The 21,799-nt window shown below is 37.2% G+C and overlaps 1 protein-coding gene across 1 annotated transcript in view; it reads left to right on the top strand.

Annotated features, from left to right (window-relative positions):
- Positions 1-21,799, top strand: part of LOC134210913 (basement membrane proteoglycan) — a 654,698-nt gene that overhangs the window by 626,995 nt on the left and 5,904 nt on the right. Inside the window, exon 17 of the mRNA XM_062687352.1 lies at positions 1,183-1,286. Coding sequence (XP_062543336.1) covers positions 1,183-1,286 — 104 coding nt within the window. The remainder of the gene's footprint in view (positions 1-1,182; positions 1,287-21,799) is intronic.

Below are 21,799 nucleotides of genomic sequence, written 5' to 3'. Positions count from 1 at the left end.
GCACGCGGGTGTTGTTTGGAAATTTAGCAACACACCCAATTCTGTGGAAACAAACTGCAGAACCAACCGGTGAATCATTTTGTCAGTCTTCTTCGTATCCTGCCCGTTCCGACCTCAACGATTGACACCTTTGGGGTGTGGATTTCGGAGGAATTCATGAATCGCCCTACACTGGAAGAAATGAGAACGAAGACAAGCTTGATTTTTATACAAAATGGCCACCATCCTCATGTTTGATGAGGAATATTGCTGCAGGAATTAAATTTTCAATGAATGAAATGTCTTCATAATTCATTTCAGTTTCAAAGGATTGAAGGAAGGTCAAAAGGCTTTCTTACAAATTACTTACAGATAAATAGTACCGGTCTTAAAACGAAGGTGGGCCAAATAAAATCGCTGTTAATCGAATCAACAGGCGCCATAATAATGCAAGAGAATCAGGCTTGTCCTCATGTTTGTTTCTGGTAGTTTATTTAAAAGTTACAAAAAAAGTAAAAAGATATTCAATTTATTTAATAATAAAGATGTTCCTTAAATTTAGAGGAAAAATAAAAGAAGCATATGGAAAAATCTTTTTTTAATCCTGAATCCAGAACTTTGAAATGATGTTGAACGAATCATAAACAAATAATCAATTTCTACTTTATGTAACTATTACATAATCCCTTAGTTAAAGTTTCCCTTTCACCTTATGTTGAATAGAAGCAGAACTCCACCAGAGTCAGGCGAACGAAAGCACGTCACCTCCCGTGACATGTGGCTAGGAAAAGATACAACGCGGTGCGAGATCACCACTGACTGGTCCCTATGTGTGCACGTGCGGTGGGTTCTGGTTATTGTTTGACTTCTTTTTTTTTGCTCTCCCATGCAACTAACATGGAAAGCTATTTTCCATGAATTATAAATCAATCAATCACGAATGCCCGGCGCGCGGTAAGAGGATCAAGCACATTGGATATGCAGGAAACTGGTGGTCGGAGTGAAAAAATCGATATTTTAGTGTTTGCTATTAGTGGTCGTCTACAAACTTGGTCGTACCGACGACGTGGCCGCTGTACGAGGTTGAGCATTGGCTGGGTACCGTTTTTGTAGACATGCTTTTGTGGGAACCCTTTGTTGTCTTATTGAAAGTCGGTGGCAGGTAATTTTGTTTCGACTCACGATGTTTTCTATTTTCCACAGGAATTCCCAGGAAGGCACGCTGAAGGTTGATGGTGGAAAGCCCATTACTCGGAGGTCCCCGGGCAAGCTGAGGCAGCTTAACACGGACACCGGGTTGTATGTCGGTGAGTAAATTAATCTTGACTATGCATATTTTTCTGGTTCAATTTTGATTCTAATAAACTAACTATTTTTAACATGTTGTAATCGTAAGTTATGGAATTAAAATCTGCACATTGGGTTTATTTCAAATCATATGGCCCAGAATTCATTCAAATGGAACGAACATTTGTAAATGTAAATACTTTTTTCTTCAAGCGCTTAGTATGTTAAATTATAAATTAGAGGAATCAATCGTATTTCCGAAGAATTTCCTGTGCTAATACAAAGCAATGGTGATGAATCGATCGCATCCAAAATCCTCTTCAGTCCACCGATACGCCTACATAAACCGCCCTCCAATCACCGCTTCATAAATTACGACAATTGTGATGATAAAGATATAGCTTGGGATATAATTATGCACATTGGAAATATTCTACTCACTTTCTTTCCAATAGAATCGGCGTGCTAACCAAAAATATGACCAAGCACGCACTAATTACTTTATTTTATCAAAAAACTCAAGAGTAGCGCATCAAGGGCTTGATATTGTGACCATTCATTCATAGGAACAAGAAGTATAAAGTAGCATCAAGCAGAGAAATACGAGTCATGATTAAGCATATACGGTATTTCGAAAAAAAATTATTTTAGGGCATTCGAAACGAAATTCCGCGGAATTTCGCGGAATTAAAAAATGTCGCGGAATTTTAGTATGGCGAAATCTGATTTTCTGATTTCGTTTCGTATCGATTAATTTCAAAAATTTCGACGGAAATATCATGCTTTTAACGAAATTAAACGGAATTTCGCGGAATATCGGAATAAATTTTTAATATTTCAAATTTTCATATCGTAAAAAAATTTGGCTGCGCCGCTGAATGAAGCCATTCAAACTCTATTTAAAATTTCATAAGGTACATCGGGGCAAATTGAAACGGTTTTTTCGAAGTTGAACTTTGTAGTGCTATAAAAAAATCATTCTTTGATAAATTTTGAGTTCGTTTGCGGCATTTGCTATTTCGGGGCAAAGATTATACATAAAAAATTAGCAACCTTACCAAACTTTCTTATAAACAGTTAGTATACTAAAATTATATTTTTATTTGCATCGTTTCAACTTCCCCACGTATCGGGGCAAGTTGAAACACTGCGCTATATACAGACATTAGACAATTTTGCCGTATCAAAAACAAAATATAGTACTCAGTGAAACTCAAGATGCACAAGGTTGGCATGGTGACTGTACTGCCAGGACACTCATAAGAGTCCTATGTAAATGTTGATGTAAACTTCTGATGATTTTGAATATCTTTCAGACGTTAGCTCAAAATTGTCTCCTGTTAAGGAAAAGTGATTAAATAGTTGGCTTTGTTCTAGAATTTTGAAAATCAAATCCTTCTTGTATTGTCCATCTTGATATTTACTCGGATTACTTTTCAAGATGATTTTTTTTTTTTAACTAATTTTATTTGCTAATTATCTAATACATGCATTCATCTCTTAGACTAGGTGTTCCGTGTTTTCTTAACACTATCATCCTTATTTGCTATGTTATATTTTTAGTTATCTTCTTCTTCTTCTTATATATAAAAATGAAATGGTCTGTGTTCGTATCCGCATAACTCGAAAACGACTGGATGGATTTTTTCATTTCCTCAGCAGAAACATTCGTTATAGTTTCCGACGGGTTTATATGATATTTCCTAATGCGAAAATTACGAGTAAAGTTGAGCAAATCGTGAAAAACTAAAATTGTGATTCCTATGCGAACTTTGCATGGGCAGTTCGGAACACACATTCTCGCCTACTATGCAGGACAACGTCTGCCGGGTCAACTAGTTATCAATACATTTTAATTGCCTCTGGCAGTTAGAATTTTTCCTCTGGTTGATTTGAACCATGTAGGAATTACAATGTTTTCAACTTAAACTAATCTTAACCTATTTTATACTAAGCGTACAAGGAGTTAATCATTGCAATAGAAGATTGCAACGATTTTTGTCTAAAATTGGAAATTATTTTGTTGGACATTTGTTGCAATGTCTCAATATTAGAAATTCTATGAAGTTCATTGGTACTATACCACGAGGCAACTTCAGAATCATTTTCAAAATTTTATTTTGAATCCTCTGAAGTGCCTTCTTTCTGGTATTGCAGCAACTAGTCCATATTGGCACAGCATACAACATGGCAGGTCTAAAAATTTGTTTGTAAATCAAAAGTTTGTTCTTAAGACAATGTTTTGATTTTCTGTTTATAAGTGGATATAGACACTTAATATATTTGTTACATTTGGCTTGAAGGCCTTCAATGTGATTTTTAAAAGTTAATTTTTGATCTAGCAGAAGTCCTAAATATTTACTCTTAATAACTGATGAGTGGTTGAATGCCCATGGCGAAAACCAAATTGCTCATCAGCAAAAATAGAATTGTCATTAATATGAACCATCATTCTATTTAAAATAATCTTTTCAAACAGTTTGCTTATTGAAGAAAGCAAACTGATTGGGCGATAACTAGAAGCCTCAGCTGGATTTTCGTCCGGCTTCAAAATTGGAACAACTTTGGCGTTTTTCCATTTATCTGGGAAGTATGCCAATTGAAAACATTTGTTAAATAAATTAACCAAAAAGGATAAAGAGCTCTCAGGAAGTTTTGCCTTTCTCGTATACTAAGTATACGGTAAAGGCTATATGATCGCTCCAAAAACAAACTTTTTATAGAAGGCCCGGAGACCCATAGTGTTATATACCGATCGACTTAGCTCGACGAATTGAGGTGATGTCTGTGTGTATGTGTGTGTGTGTGTGTGTGTGTGTGTGTGTGTGTGTGTATGTGTGTGTGTCTGTGCGCACCCCACCCAAAAAAAATGTCACTCATTTTTCAGGTACTTATCCTTAACCGATTTACTCGCAACAAGTTGCATTCGACGCAGGATACTCTACCATTGTTTGCTATTGAAAATTGGTCAGATCGGACTATGGGCTCGGAAGTTATGGCCAAAATACCACTTTTTTTTATAAAAAAAGAAGTAAAAAAATGTCACTCATTTTTCAGGCACTTATCCTTAACCGATTTACTCGCAACATTTTGCACTCAACGCAGGATACTCTACCATTGTTTCCTATTGAAAATTGGTCAGATCGGACTATGGGATCGGAAGTTATGGCCAAAATACCACTTTTTTATAGAAAAAATAAGTAAAAAATGTCACTCATTTTTCAGGTACTTATCCTTAACCGATTTACTCGCAACATGTTTCACTCGACGCAGAATACTCTCCCATCGTTTCCTATTGAAAATTGGCCAGATCGGACTATGGGCTCAAAAGTAATGGCCAAAATACTATTTTAATAATGCACGAGAAAGGCATCATCACCGCTAGGTGGATTAATCAGGGTTTTTTGATAAGTATGTAGAAAATACCATCATCACCCGGGGCTTTCATATTTTTAAATTTTCTAGTAATAGATCTCACTTCATCCAAATTAGTTCCCAACGAAGGGTCAAAAACATTCCCTTGATTGAGAATGTCTTCGAAGCTCCGTGTAACCTGATCCTCAATTGGACTAGTGAGACCTAGACTAAAATTATGGGCACTCTCGAACTGCTGAGCAAGTTTTTGAGCCTTTTCGCCATTTGTTAATAAAATTTTATTTCCCTCTTTAAGCGCTGGAATTGGCTTTTGAGGTTCTTTAAGAATTTTCGTTAATTTCCAAAAGGGTTTCGAACTGGGATCCAACTTCGAGACATTATTCTCAAAGTTGGTATTTCTCAGAATAGCGAAACGTTTTTTAATTTCATTTTGCAAATCTCGCCAAATAACTTTCAACGCGGGATCGCGAGTTCTTTGGTATTGCCTTCTTCTCACATTTTTAAGACGGATCAGTAGCTGAAGATCGTCGTCAATAATAATGAAGTTGAATTAAATTTCACATTTAGGAATTGAAATGCCTCTGGCTTCGACTATAAAATTTGTCAAAGATACGAGCGCATTGTCAATGTCACTTTTGGTATCCAAAGGAATATTAACATCAAAATGCCTATCGATATATGTTTTATATAAATCCCAATCAGCTCTATGATAATTAAAAGTAGAGCTGATTGGATTATAAATGGCTTCTTGTGAGATTTCAAATGTCACAGGAAGGTGATCAGAGCCAAAGTCAGCATGAGTTACCAATTGGCCACACAGCTGACTTGAATCCGGTAAAACTAAATCAATTGTAGAAGGATTTCGACTGGAAGAAAAACAAGTAGGGCCATTGGGATATTGAATAGTATAATATCCCGCAGAACAATCTTCAAATAAAATTTTGCCGTTGGAATTGCTTTGAGCATTATTCCATGAACGGTGTTTGGCATTGAAGTCACCAATTACGAAGAATTTTGATTTGTTGCGAGTCAGAATTTGAAGATCAGCTTTCAACAAATTCTTTTGCTGCCCATTGCATTGAAAAGGCAAGTAGGCTACAATGAAAGCAAATTGTCCAAAATTTGTTTCAACAGAAACTCCCAAGGTTTCAAAAACTTTGGTTTCAAACGAAGAAAATAATTTATGTTTGATACGTCTATTAATGACAATGGCGACCCCACCACAGGCGCTGTCAAGACGATCATTTCTGTAGATAAAATAATTTGGATCTCTTTTAATGGAGAGTTCGGGCTTTAAATAAGTTTCTGTTATAATAGCAATATGCACATTATGAACTGAAAGGAAGTTGAATAATTCATCTTCATTACCCTTTAGAGAGCGGGCATTCCAATTTAGAACTTTCACACAATTATTTAGATCCATTAAAACGGAGTCCGATAACAATTTTTTGTTTGTACTTTATACCAACCTGAACAGCTTCTGGTATGGTATTTGCTTTGAACATTGCATCAATCATGTGATGCAATTGTTCAGTTAAAAAATCAAAATCGGAAGCAGTCATGCTACCTGAGTCGGCAACATGACCATTATTTTCCGTTGGGACATGGGTATAAACCTCATTTTTAGAAGAGAAATTTTGTCTACCAGCAGCGATGTTTGCATACGTAGGTACATTGGAAAAATTGGAATTTACTGAAGTGCTTGCTACCCGTTGACGAGCGGCAAAATTTGTTTGTGAATTGTGGTGGGTATGAATTGCTCGACCGGTAACCGGTTTCGAAATTTGAGCGTTTGAAAAATTTCTACCCGTCGAATCTGGGATCCGATTGGAATTTCCCGTCATCAATTTTGCACGGGAATTCAAAATTGCGTGAAGGGCATTCCCAGAAATTGGATTTATGATTGCCCCCACAATTTGCACATTTAAATTTATTGGAATCTTCTCTCACAGGACATGCGTCCTTGGCGTGAGAGGTTCCACCACAAGTCATGCATTTAGCATCCATGTGACAATGTTTGGTTCCATGACCCCACTTTTGGCACTTACGGCACTGGGTGGGGTTTTGGAAATTTCCCCCAGGCCTGCGGAAATGTTCCCATGTAACACGGACATGGGACATAATACAGGCCTTTTCCAAACTTTTCATATTATTTAGTTCACTTTTGTTAAAATGAACTAAATAAAATTCTTGAGAAATGCCCCTCTGGGAAGTACCAGAGTGGGATTTCTTTTTCATCTTAATTACTTGGACTGGTGAAAATCCAAGTAATTCAGAAATTTCAGTTTTAATCTCATCCAGTGATTTATCATCACTGGGGAGACCTTTCAAGACGACTTTGAACAATCGCTCAGTTTTGTCGTCGTATGTGAAGAATTTATGGCGCTTCTCAGTTAAATACCCGAGAAGACGTTTGCGATCGTCAAAGGATCCTGGCAAAACGCGGCAGTCACCCTTCCTAGCAATCTGAAATGAAACCTTGATCCCCTGAAGGTTACTCAAAATCTCATTCCGGAAGCCAGAAAACTCGGCAACAGATACCACAATTGGCGGAATCCTTTGCTTTTTCGCATGAATCGAATCACCTGGGCTATAGGAATATTCGATTTGCTCAATTTCATCATTAATCAAATCGAACTGATTGCTCAGTTCGATTGGAGAAGAATTATTTCCGATATTAGAGTTAGAAGGAATATCTGAATTCTCCAGCTTCCTTCTATTTTTTCCGCGCGAAGGAAGTGGAGAATTCAGAGACTCCCCCTTCCTCTTGTTTTTATTAATGCTCATGGCTGAGCGTGGAGACGTGACCTTCTAAGAGGTTTTTTCCCAGAACGGTGTCCCTGCAGGATTACCACCGCTTGTCGGAATTTTACTTCCGCAAACGGGTCCAACGTAAAACGAAGGCACGGGTCCTTGCAAAGATCGTAACGGGATCAGTGGGTACAAATAGCGCTAAGAAGCACCGTTGAAATTAAAATAGCTTCGGGTAGTATTAAAAACTTCCTTCCGCAAAGAGAGAAAGAACCGCACCTTTCAAGATGATTAATTATTAGGTTCGCTTGAATTGTGCGCTTAATCAATTCGTTTGTGGCTTTTTGGTATATTCACATTAATTAACCAGCAAACCCCTCGATTGAAGAAACAGGGGACTAGGGAAGTGAAAGGTGGAGGTAACAAAATGGTGACATGCTCTGTTTTATTTTTTTGAAAGCCAGTGCTCACTACGAGGAAAAGTAGATTAAGAATCTCGAAACTAGACCATGCAGTTTGAACATGACCCCTTTTAATACTATTCTTGAGTGAAAATTGCAGGTGGGTTTCGCGTTTCGCATTCGTTTTGCCTAAAATTGATTTATTTTCTGAATAATTCTTGAGTTATGAAGAAATTGATGTTTCATTTGTATGGGAGCTCCCTTTCCAAATGAGGGAGGGGTTCGAACCATTTTAGGGACCTTCCCCGGCCCCAAAAACCTCTGCATACAAATTTTAACGCCGATCCGTTTAGTAGTTTCGAAATCTATAAGGTTCAGACAGACAGAAATTCATTTTTATGTATATAGATTGGATGATTACCTACCGTGAAAATTTTATGGAAAAAAAACTTTTACAAACACCATTTTGAGGTTTATTTCATTGGCACGCCAAAAACAACTACCATTATATGTGAAGCAACTTTATCCAATGGAGATTTGCAGGAAATCGTTGATTCCAGCGTTAACTTTTGGTTTTTGTTCAGGGGGTCTATTATACGCACGGGGTCCATTACTAGCACTCTCCCTAATATACAGCAATAAACGTAAATGTCTGCATTCTAGTTTGATGGCATAAAATTAGTTTACATTTAATAGCTAAAGGCTTATACATTGTTCTTAAGGTCTGAAAAGATTTATAACTGTTGATTTTAAGCATTATATTCATTGTTTTTCCATCTAGCAGTTATATTTTTTCAATCTTTTGTGCTTGTAACTTTCGCTTCTCTTACATAAATAATGAATATTTCTATCTAGTTTAGATAGTTTCTATCGAGGAAGATAAACATCGATTTTTGAAGCATATTGTATGGAAGGTTCTGTACCGAATTAATTTGGTTACACTGGCGATCACCTCATCAGAGCTACCGACTGAATAGTAACAGTTTTCCGGGGCGCCAGGCAATGTGAGGCAAGAAGGCTGAACCCGGTACTGACCCGCATAATCCGGGAGGTTTGTAACCTAATGCCTACATGCAGTAAGAGAGAGCTAGAGTAAGAGCATCTCACAGCTATTATTGTTAAGGTTCGACTCTCATCAGCGCACCATAGAATTTTTCTAATCGTTCTCACAAAAAGTGAGTGAGACGTGAAGTGATTAAACGAAAAAGGTTTTCATCTAGCAGTCACGATTTTCGTTTATCTTCAAAGGCCGAGAAAAAATTATGGATGAAAAATGCCCCTCACCATAACCAAAAAAATGCTCGCCTAATATGTCCATCAGACCTCAGTAAAAATTTAGAAAAAGTCGAGTTTACACACTTAGTTTTTAGTTCTGCAGCTAGGTCAAAATTCGCATAGACGTTCGCCAGCAAAACAAAAAAACTGATATCCCGCAAAAATGATGTTTGTTAGCTGATTTTCGGCAAATTATTTGCTGATTTCCAGCAATTTTGACAAAAATCTCGGCAAAAAACATGTTTGCTGGGGCACGGCTGTGCGAATCTCGGTAAAAGTTGACCATTTTGCTGACATCCCGGTAAAAGAAATTAAGTGTGTACTACTGCAACCAACAGCTGTTTGGAAAGTCTCATAGATTCAATAAATCTACATGAATTTGGTTGGAAATTTGCCTGGAGACTCTATTCAAGATGTCGATTAAAATGCAAGGGTGGCACTTTGAATCTGTAATACTTTTCAAAATGATGAACAGATCCAATAAATATGAAATCTGTTGATTGCAGTTAAAAAATCAGCTTTAATTTATTTTTACTGATGCCTGTTGGAAATATTAAGCGATGAATATTTTTACGTTGTTTATGGTATAGAGGCATACTTTTGAAAATGGTAAACATGTACAAAACTGATCTGTAAGGGTAATTGTACCAGTTTTGGCCATGTTCCTAATTTGGCCAATTTCTCGCATAACTCTGAAAATAAAGCAATTTCCGAGGGTTTTAGTGGCTGTAACAGGAGATGTATCCCTTACGCTTCTTGTGCAAACAGATCGATATTTTTTTGGAAAATATGCATTTTTCGGGGTTGGCCAAATTAGGCATTAAGGTGGCCAAAACCTGTACACTTACCCTACTTATGTCCTTTTTTAAAATTCAGCTAGATTCTACCTATGGAATTTGGGTAACAATATTTTTCTTTAACAATATTAAACAAAATTAATTTTCTTTTATTCGTATTCTTTTTATTAGTTTTTTGCATTATGTATATTAGAGTGGCCCAGCCTGGTATGGGGAGAAAAAAAGTCGTCGGATTATACGGGGCACCCTCCAGGATTTGGCCTTTAGGTAAGAAAATCATTCCCTGAAAATTTCAGCCTGATCGGTTATTGCATAAGCTGGTGCAATTGATTTGAAGTTAATATGGGGGTTTCAGCCGAAATATATGGGAAAATTCACCTTTGTTACTATTTCGTACAGGAAATTGATTGGAAGAGCCCGATTGAGCCCAAATTTGCAGGAAATGAAGTTAACATGCCCATGAACAATTCGACATGAAATTCTACTATTACTACATAAACTTTAAATCAGTTTTTGGCTGATTTATTTGGAGTTGGGTTGAGCACTTTGAAATTCATTAATTGCCATGAAAACATACGCATGCAATCAAAGGTGCCTGCGATGCGTGATTTCGCGCGCACTGAAACATAAGTAACTGCATGCGCGCCACAACACATATCGCAGCTACCTTCGATTACATGCGCTTGTTTTCAAGGCAATTAATGAATTTCAAAGTGCTTAACCAAACTCCAAATAAATCAGCCAAAAACTAATTTGAAGTTTATTTAATCATAGTAGAATTTTATGTGGAATTGTTCATTGGCATGTTAACTTCATTTCCTGCAAATCTGGGCTCAATCGGGCTTTTCCATCCAATTTCATGTACGAAATAGTAACAGAGGTATATTTTCCCATATATTTCGGCTGAATCCCCCATATTAACTTCAAATCAATTGCGCCAGCTTATGCAATAACCGATCAGGTTGAAATTTTCAGAGAATTATTTTCTTACCCAAAGGCAAAATCCTGGGGGTGCCCCGTAGAATCCGACGACTTTTTGTATCCTGGGCCAGTCTAATGTATATAATGCAAAAAAAACTATTCAATAAAAATTCCGCGGAATTTTTTTTTTAATTTCGTTTCGTTTCGAAAAATTTCGAATCAAATGGAGCTCAATTTCGTTTCGTTTCGAAGTATCGGAAGTAAATCTGAATTTCGTTTCGTTTCCTTCCGAACGAACAATAGCATTTCAAATTTCGTTTCGTTTCGTCAGGAAAAAATGTGTTATCGCATACCCTTAGTCATGATGGTTAGGCGTATCGTTAATCCACCAACAAATTGACTTCCCTTTCACGTTCAGTTTCAGTATGCTACATTATAGATACTCGAGGAAGCACAAAGGATTACAGTATGGAATTAGGTTAAATAATAATGCCATCTATGGCATTTGCCAGGAATACCTGTCATTACGCTTTATACATATTTTACTCGTTACTCATGTATATTTATGAGAAATGGAATTCCGAAATGCCCATCGGCAAACATGACTTTTTTGTTGATATAAACCATCATAGGGACTGTCCAGAGCATTTTGATAAATGGTAAAATAACTGGGAAAACACCGGAATGATGCGGAAACAGTTTGCTCGCAACTGGATTATCCACAAAGCTAACTTTTTGCCGGTGACAGTCGGTGAACACTGACTGGGTGCTCATTGTGATGGATGCTTATCCGTAATGATGACAATTATTCATGTCTGAACAAGCTGCGTAGCTACTAGCCACTTATTATCTGCTGAGCCGTGTGGTACGGTGGCAGCTGTAAGCATATTTCACGATTTGTGGACAGATTCATACACATTGTTGCGGATACTCACTTGCAGTTTGCATCAGACTGCCTGATGGGCGAAAATTTACATTTCCACAGACGAATGCAAAGAATTCTCCCCGCTAGTTTCTATAGGTATATGCGGTGACTATGAGCGTAGAATATGTGCTTGTGGTTGTAACTAATACTGCTTTTATTTGTTTACAAATACTTGAAATAAAAAAATGGTTTCACAACCAATATTACACTAGTGCCAATTTCAGCACCTGTTATAGGTATAATAGCATCTATAACGCCAAGCTATATATCATGATTCAGCATAATTGGAACCCATTTATCTCTTATTTTTTTTGTACGAAGCTTTTGTTTTGTCAAATCAAAACTTTTATTTTCTACCATTCTAGCAATGCACGTATACATTTGTTTTCTCAATTTGTAAAAAATCTGATTTATTTATTTATTCGCAACACATCCTGCTGTACTTTCTCGGTTTTGCTGGGTGGTCCACACGTCGCATGTACAGCTTGTTCGTTCGGATGAATATGATGATTGTGATGACGATGAACATAAAGTGCCGTCGTAGATCTTTTTGCAGATATTACACTCGTCCGTCGATCCGTTTTCGAATAGAAAATTAAATATATTTCACCAAGCCATAACTCGTCCCACCCTTCTTGTCGCTCGACCGACAATAGCTCAAAGAGCTAACTCTCAACTCAACCGACGACGATGACAGTGAAAACTGGCACAAGTGGAAGAAATTTATGGCACCAATAAAACAGCACCAACCGGTTTGAAAAATGTTTTATTCTAGTTGACCATATTAGGTACGGGGATGGGGGAAATAAAACCCAAATATTTCCGACGATTTTCCAGCATTTGGGAAAACGATGCTTCCTCGCTTGGTCGTCGGTTTCCTTGAGCAAGTCGAGACAGTAAAGAGTCATTTGTACAATCCACGTCATCCAGCGGAGGAACTTCATAACTTATTTGGTTGGTTTGTTTTAGAGGTCGTAGATGACTTACAACTTTAAGGTTCCCCTCAAACACACGCGACGCGTCAATCGTGACGCGACGCGTCAATCGTGACGCGATTCTATCTAAGCATATGCGGTATTTCGAAAAATTTCGTTTTAGGGCATTCGAAACGAAATTCCGCGGAATTCCGCGGAATTTGAATATGGCGAAATCTGTTTTTCTGATTTCGTTTCGTATCGTTAAATTTCAAAAATTTCGACTGAAAAATTGTTCTTTTAACGAAATTAAACGGAATTTCGCGGAATTTCGAAATTAATTTTTAATAATTCCAATTTCCATAAAATAAAAAAAAATTCGGCTGCGCCGCTGAATTAAGCCATTCAAATTCTACTCAATATTTTATACATATAAATTCTTTCGCTAAATCTTACTACGTAATACAATTCTGTATCTTCAACAGAAACGCATTTAGCTTTCAATTTGTTAATTTAAATAATATTGTTCAGTGGAATAAAATAATTTGTAGATCTATATATGTATGAAATATGTAATGTATTATGAGGCGTTTGTTCGATTTGTGCTCTGCTAGTTGTAAAAACTCTTCGATAAGCGAAATAATCCTCACTGGACTACTGCGTATTGTCCGTTTTCCATTACCTTTTGAAAGTATTCAGTTTAAACAATCATTGTTTGAAAGCAATTAAATGGAGATGGTGACGTTTCAGAAGTTTTCCTGATTTAGTTATTTATTTATTTGATTTAGTTGGATATTTGCAGATTTACCAGATTTGAGACATTCTCTGATATTTTATCTATTCCGGATTCTGGAACTGATTCATAACTTTCCGATTGAGATCATTGTCATAACCTAAACTTCTACCTTCAGATATTTTTGATTCCGTACATTATGGAAATCTATAATTGTCACACATTTTCTAGATCCTTCAGATTCAATTGTTTCAAAATCGTACCGATTTTCTGTCACAATCGTGCCGGTGCGGTGCGTTTTCCGTAGGGCAGTTTGTTGTTAGTTTGGACGTGCTGCTGCTTTTAACAATTAATATTTAGCAATAATCGTAAAGGTCTGCGTTCGAGTTGATGGCATAAAATGAGTAATGGCCAAAATATTATTTTTTGTGCAAAAAACGCGTAAAGAGTCCAGCCATTTTTTTGTACTTATTCTCAATCAACAAGTTGCATTCAAATGGAAATCCTGTCTTATCATTTCATATTGAAAGTTGGCTGGATCGGACTATGGACTCAAAAGTTATGGCAAAAATACTATTTTTTCATAATACACCAGAAAGTCACCGATGCCGCAGGTGGATTATTCAGGGTTTTTTAAAGTAATTTTTGACTACACCACTGCAAGTAAAATAAAACATAGATTTTTAAATTGCAGATTAAATTTTTTAATGGTGATTCGATTAGCCGGAGTGAAAATAAAATCGATACTCCGTATAATCAAGTCCTACCTGTATTTGGAAGATTCTGTGTCAAATTAATTAAGTTACACTGGCGATCACCTCTTCAGAGCTACCGACTGAATAGTAACAAGGTAGTCTCAATTGAATTGTTATATCATGTCCTAGCTTTCATTTTATTGCTAAAATCAGCCAATAACCGTATTATTTACGGAAATTTGCTCTTTATTTTGCTGAGCTGCTGGAATTCGGAACTTTTCCAGGGCACCAGGAAATGCGAGACAAGTAAACTGTTCCACATAATCTGGGGCGTTTAGCCAATGCAATGCAAGCTTAAAGCCTGTCCACGTTAAATTTCGGACAGTTAGATAATGTTCAATTCATTTGTGGCCATTTCATCAATTTGGACGAAAGCTAAAACATGCTGAAAGCAGCGGTTAAGCGAAGAGATTGAGCTGTCATGTAAATAGTTCGTCTCAGTGGTTGGTAAAAATGTTTAAAAATCGCGTTTGATGATGGGTGTCCGAAATTTAACGTGGACAGGCTTTATGCCTGTATGCAGATAGCGTGAACCAAGAATTTGTGCACGCACCAAAGAATTTGTGAAAAAGTCATGAAGCAAAAAAAGGTTTTCATCTAGCAGTCATGATTTTCGTTTATCTGCCAAGGCTTACTCCATAAAAAAGTGATGGATGAAAAATGCCCCTCATAATAAAAAACTCCCAACGTAAAAAAATTACTTTAAATTAAAAAATTAAGATTTCCAACAGACCTTAGTAAAAAAAATTTGAAAAAGTCGAGTTTTGTATTGCAATCAACTGACCATTTTGGAAAATTTAACAGATTCAATAAATCGTCATGAATTTGGTCGAAAATTTACCTGGAGACTTTATTTGAGATGTTAATTGAAATGAAGGGGTGGCACTTGGAATCTGTAATACTTTTCATACTTTCACCATACTAAAATGGTGAACAGGATTCAGTTTCATTTCAAATGTTCGACCACTATTCTAGTTTGAATCTGGAGCAAAATAGAACAGACTCGCTTGTTTCCCCAGCAGTGTTTTATTCATGTTTTTGAAATTTACAATTTAATGAAATAATTATGTTGCGGCCCAAAAAATCCCGGTATTGGAAAGTGGATTGATACGTGGATAAAATGACGCATTCATACACCAAAACAATTGAAAAATATTTGAATGTCGTGATTCATTCGCGGTTCAAATGTGCAGAAAATAGAACTAAGCGTTATACCAGTTTTATTTTTTTGACAGTTGACTCATATAAAAAATGAATTTAAAACAGCTGCTGGGAAAATTAATGTTTCAGATTCATATTTCAACTGACAGCCCCGAACGATTTGAATCACTGCTAATTTTACTCTAAGGCCGTTACATTTAATAAAAATTATGTTCTACTGATTCCGGAAAGGTCAAGGGGGAGGGGTTAATAAAAGATAAATATTAAAATGAAAAAAAAAATCAAAACCCTTCTCGGATTTGTTGAAGAATGTTTTGGAAATCCTAATAATTTTCCGAATTTTTTAATGTTGTCGCATCAAAATTTTATTTTAAAGAAAAAAAATCTACGACCTTGACTCTAAAAATATTAAACAAAATTATTTTCTCCACGGATTTTTTTATTCGTTTGTTTGCATTATTTATATAATGCTAAAAAAACTATTTAATAAAAATTTCGCGGAAAAAAAATTAAATTTCGTTTCGTTTCGTAAAATTTCGAATCAAATGGACCCGGATTTCGTTTCGTTTCGAAGTTTCGGAAGAAAATTTGAATTTCGTTTCGTTTCGTTCCGATCCAACAGTTGCATTTCTAATTTCGTTTCGTTTCGTTTCGTCAGGAAAAATTGTGTTATCGCATACCCTTAATTCTATCGCTTAGCGATTGTGATTCTGTCGCCGTTGGTATGGAAGAGAAAAAAAATCGGAACATTGTCTGCAGCGAGTATTCTGAGTAGAATATTCTTGTCAAGAAGATTGGAAAATTTCCTATCAGGAAAAAATCATCGAAAAATCTTTGGTCTCTGAAGATACGTAGTGCATGTTTTGGTAAATATCCTTGATTGAGCTCTAGAAACATTTTTTGCGACTTTTATAGGAATTCTTAGAATTCTCGGAACGCAAAATTTTCTACATAATATTCAAAGTTGTTTGAATGATTTAAAAAAACGAGAAAAGGTTTTCTCAACAGAAACTACAGAAGAAAAACATCTCTTAGAATCAAACAAGACACGAACGTTTTTGATTCATTCAATACATTATTTCCGTAATAAAACAACAGCAGCTTGTTCTACTAGGCTTTGATTCCCTCCAAATTTCGTGTTATTTATGATAAGTTTCGTTATTGGGAAACACATAGGAAGTACACACTTTCAATTGTAATCATTGTTCTTTTTGAAGGTTTGCTCAGGGGCGCATATTGATCGTGATTCTCGTGAAAAGTTGGCCAATGTTTTCCTGACTTATGTGCACACGCACTCATATTTACGGGCAGACAGACATTTGCTCGATTCGATTTTCCTACCGCAACGTGACAAATAACCGGTCTTAGCTATCATTAACAAATAACAAATTGAGTAATTCAAAGCAAAAAATAGAGACTGAAAAGCATTTGGTCCAATTCAAAACCCTTCATAAAGAGGGCCCGAATGGAAGAGCAAGCTTCCAAAGTGAACAGAGCGTGGTGCCAAAGAACCAACACCCTCTCAGTTGAGTAGCTGCCAACGCCGATTGGATGGTTATGTCTTCGGTTCTAAGCCCCCCGTAAACCCAACATAATAGCAAATGTGGTTCTGTTCTGATGAAAAAAAAACGAGTCGCTGCGAAAAATCGCTTTAAAACCGAACAACATATTGCTCGACCATGCGCTCCGCGGCATAAATAACAGCTTTATGAGCGAGATTGGAAACTGGATCAAATATTTGCCTTGCATTCCTCCCGTCTGGCGATGTGGGCAACGCGAATTGCAGCTTTACAGTGAAGGGAGGGATCTACGAAGCCGGGTAATATTATCGTCATCATCATCATCAACGTCCGTTTCATTCAGCTGGTCTGAAGAATGTGGATTTCGTAGAAATTTGACACAAAGAAAATAATGATGGCGACGCCAGACAGAGCCGTCGCGTCGTTGTGGACTGGCTTACAAATCAAATCAGGCTGAAAAGGTTGTTTTTTTTTTGTCTCGAACTACTGCGAATGCTTGTGCGACAATCGTGCGATTAGACCACGTGCGCTGGTGGACTCCGAACATCCTGCTGGCCCATTATATTCGTTCTATAATGGGTAGCTATTTTGGAACGTATTTGGGGGACAAACACTTGGTCATAATGGTCGGGCTCCATACAAAAGAACGGGCAAAATTATCAAAACATGGTTACGAAGACTGTCTACTTCAACTTTTTCATGCACAGGAATTTGTTTTTCCTGCTCTTAAATTAGATAAATTACAACTTATAAAAATGATTTCACTGGATATGGCATCCATGTTGTGATAATCTTGAAATAAATGCTTGAAAACTATAGTTTTGGTCACACTTCGTTGTTTGCCGACCATTTGTACAATGAACGTGTGCTTACGGTGGAAACGCATGGTCTCTCATGTCGCCCTGTGTAATGTTTGTACCTAATGAGCAAGTTCTTTGTCGTGTGCATGATTTCCTCACTTAGGCTCGATGCCCACGTAGCGTATTTTCAACGCTGCGTGCACACGGCGTTAAAAGGACGCATGTGTGCATCGGGAAAAAGCGGTAACGCAGCGTCGCCGCACCGATGCACACCAGCGTTTTTTCAACGCCACGTGCACGCAGCGTTGAAAAAACGCTACGTGGGCATCGGCCCTTAGTCATACTATCTAAAAAATATTTCTTGCAACATTGTGTATTGCCATTTGTGGTAACAAATTTGAGATAAACGTTGTCGCAATTTACAACGTTCTGAATGTTTTGATAGCTTGTTTGAAAACAAAAAAAATAGGTTTGACGGTTTTGCCTTTCTCGTACAACTAAGTTGTACCGAAAGGCAATCATTTCACTCCGAAAACGAACTTTTTATAGAAGCCTCTGAGACCCATAGTATTATATACCAATCGTCTCAGCTCGACGAGCTGAGCACATGTCTGTCTGTCCGTGTGTATGTGTGTGTGTATGTGTGTGCACAAAAGCTATAAAAAACATTAGACAACTTTTCGTATAGTAATCCTTAACCGATTTTCTCGCAACAAGTTTCATTCGACAGGGGACAAAGCCTTGTTGATCACTATTGAATTTTATAACGATCCTTCATTGCGTTTAAAAGTTATGAAGAAAATGGTACATCGAACTATAGAAGCGCCATATAAGGTTGGTGTCTTAACTAAATGCGAGAAAGGCACCACCAACGCTAGGTGGATTAATCTGGGTTTTTATTACTGTATTGAACACAAAATAATTTCTCGCTTATCTTTTCAAAAGGACCTAAGTAACATTTTTTTCATGAATTAATTTGAGTACTTCAATCAACCACTGCCTGGAACAACTGTGGATGAAAATAAAGCTGACAGACTGTTCCGTTAGTGTTGGAGTTCTCTATCTACCACCTGACCGGAGAGATGACCTCAATATGATCTTAGACCATGTTGACTCCGTCGAATCCATTATATCTGGACTAAACCAAAACGATTTTGCTCTTCTTCTGGGGGACTACAACCACTCTGAAATGCATTGGACACGTTCTGAGAATGGTGGATTTAAGATTGATGTAAGTAAATCAAGGATGACACGATCTGGGAACGCACTTTACGATGGATTTTGTTTCAATGGTTTGACACAAGTGAACCCCATACAGAATACTAACAATAGGACTCTCGATTTGGCCCTGGTGAATGACAGGACGTTACCAGTCTGCTGCGTTTCTGAAGCAGTGGAACTTCTGGTTGTTGCCGGTATCGCTCATTCACCAATTGAGGTCGGTATAGTAATGGATTTACCGCTGCAATTTGAACAATCTCTTGCTAGGGTTCAGTTTGATTTTCTACGTGCCGATTATGATCTTCTAGCATCCGTCCTATTATCAATTGATTGGCGCTTCCTAGATTCCGATCGGGATCTGGATGATATTATCGGCATATTCAACCGCGAAATTCAGCGTGTGATTGAGCTCCATGTACCACTCAAGCGACCGCCGCTGAAGCCTCCATGGACAAACAGATATTTCCGTAAGCTGAAAAAATGTAAGCAGTCTGCCCTCCGGAAGTACAGACATAATCGTACTCCGCACTCCAAGTGTTGTTTTGTGTTGGCTAGCAACAAATATACTAGCTTTAACCGTTTAATTGATCGTGACATTGCGAATTATAGGGGCATAACATCGTTAAGCGCCTGCTCGAAAGTTTTCGAAATAATCATGAACAAAGCTCTCTTCGGTACCTGCAAGGCTTACATCTCTACTGCTCAACATGGGTTCTTTCCAAAACGGTCAGTGACTACTAACCTTGTCGAGTTCTCGTCTTTGTGCATCCGCTCAATGGATGCAGGCAAACAAGTTGACGTGGTATATACAGACTTTAAGTCAGCGTTTGATCGCGTGAATCACTGCATTCTCCTTCACAAACTTGGAAAACTCGGAATGTCGACTGGACTTGTGAGCTGGTTTAAATCTTACCTATCAGACCGGTGTATGAAAGTGCGAATTGGTTCGGAGTATTCAGATTCCTTCCATATCGCTTCAGGAGTGCCACAGGGGAGTAATTTAGGACCATTGCTTTTTTCGTTATTCATCAACGATGCAGCGTTTGTATTACCTCGCGGTATGCGAGTGTTTTACGCGGATGATGTAAAAATGTATATGGTCGTTACAAGCAGAGATGATTGTCTGGAGTTACAGGCTACCTTGGAATCTTTTGAGAGCTGGAGCAAACGGAATGGTTTGGAACTCTGCGTGGGAAAGTGCAACACCATTACTTTCTGTAGATTGCGGCGCCCGATTATATTCAACTACTCTCTGTCTGACGAAGTACTTCAGCGTAAAACTGAAGTTAAAGATCTCGGTGTAATAATGGATAAGGAGCTGACAGTTCGGTCTCACTATGAAGATGTGATTTCGAGGGCGCACAAGCAGCTTGGTTTTATCTTCAAGATATCCAATGATTTTCGTGATCCTCTCTGCCTCAAATCACTCTACTGTGCTTTAGTTCGTGCCATTTTGGAATCTGCCGTACTGGTGTGGTGTCCATACAACAAGAATTGGATTGACCGTATTGAGGCTGTTCAGAGAAAATTTGTTCGACTGGCACTCCGGAACCGTCCCTGGCGTGATCCTGTGCGTCTTCCTCCATATGAACATCGATGCAACTTAATTGGCCTAGCATCGCTGGAAAGCAGGAAATCTGTAATGCAAGCCGCTTTTATCGGTAAAGTGCTGAGAGGTGAGCTCGATGCTCCAGCTATTCTCTCTGAGATGAATATTTATGTCCCGGAGAGATCCTTGAGACGGCGAAACTTCCTGCTGACGGACGCTCGCAACACCCGATATGGACAACATGACCCCATTAGGTTTATGGTATCCAGGTTCAACGAAAGGTTCCAGCAATTCGACTTCGTTACCTAGGCTAGGTTACCGTATACTGATCATGAATGTTTTGTGTTATATGTATAATGATCCTTCTGACAACATTATTGGCTTAACTGTTTGTTTGTTTTTAATGACGATGTATTTTGACTGATTCCATGATTTATGTTTGTACCGAATATTTTTGTAATTTAATTTGGTTTAGTTTTTACTTCATTAAGACTTAGGTCAGATGAAGGTGATCAAGCAAATAAATAGAAAAAGGTTTCATATTATTCTGTTGATTGCGCTATTCAAATTAATTTATGAAAAAAATGTTACTTAGGTCCTTTTGAAAAGTTAAGCGAGATTTGTTTTGTCATAAGAAATGATCATAAAGGAGGGGATGAGGCACACAATAGTCATAAACCTCATTTGGGGACCTCAAAACCTGTGAATAAATATTACTGCGTGGTTTTTTTAGAAACCCCTCAAATCAATAATAGCGTTTTCTTTTATTCTTCGCTGTTGTCCATATGATCAATATGATCATTTTTGAAAATGGTCTTAAAAGTGAAAATTTATTGGTAGCAAATCAGATCAAATATACAAAAGAAGATAAACACTTTTTTTCTAAAATAAACACACTTGAAAACAATCTCGTACTGAAAAATATTATGTTATGTAAGTCTTTCCGGACTGAATCTCTTTAGAACAAATGACGTACCAAATATTTATACACATTTGTTGTACACAAACACACATACAGACATCACCTCAATTCGTCGAGCTGGGTTGATTGATATATAACACTATGGATCTCCGAACCTTCTATCAAAAGTTCGGTATTTGAGTGATCCTATAGCCTTTATGTATACTTGAAAAGGTAAAAATAATACCAAGAAAATAAGATTGTATATAGGTACGACATTGTTTGTCATTATCATTATATTTTATTTGAATGCTTTTTGGGCAGCTTGCTGTGATTTAAAAAATAATGTTGATCTTAATTTTTAATTTTTGCGAAAAATAAATGGAATTACAGTCAAAATTATATTATTCAGCAGCAAATTTAATCAAGAATAAGATACCTAAGTTACAATAAGTAATTGTATTAAGAGAATAAACTATTTCATAATAAAAAATAATTCTTGAAAATGGTTAAACTTGTTAATGATACCCCGGC

The sequence above is a fragment of the Armigeres subalbatus genome, chromosome 2 (genome assembly GCF_024139115.2).
Source record: "Armigeres subalbatus isolate Guangzhou_Male chromosome 2, GZ_Asu_2, whole genome shotgun sequence".
In the NCBI taxonomy this organism is placed as follows: Eukaryota; Metazoa; Arthropoda; class Insecta; order Diptera; family Culicidae; genus Armigeres; species Armigeres subalbatus.
Note: the sequence above shows the minus strand (reverse complement) of the source record. Positions and strands in the feature narration are given on the sequence as shown.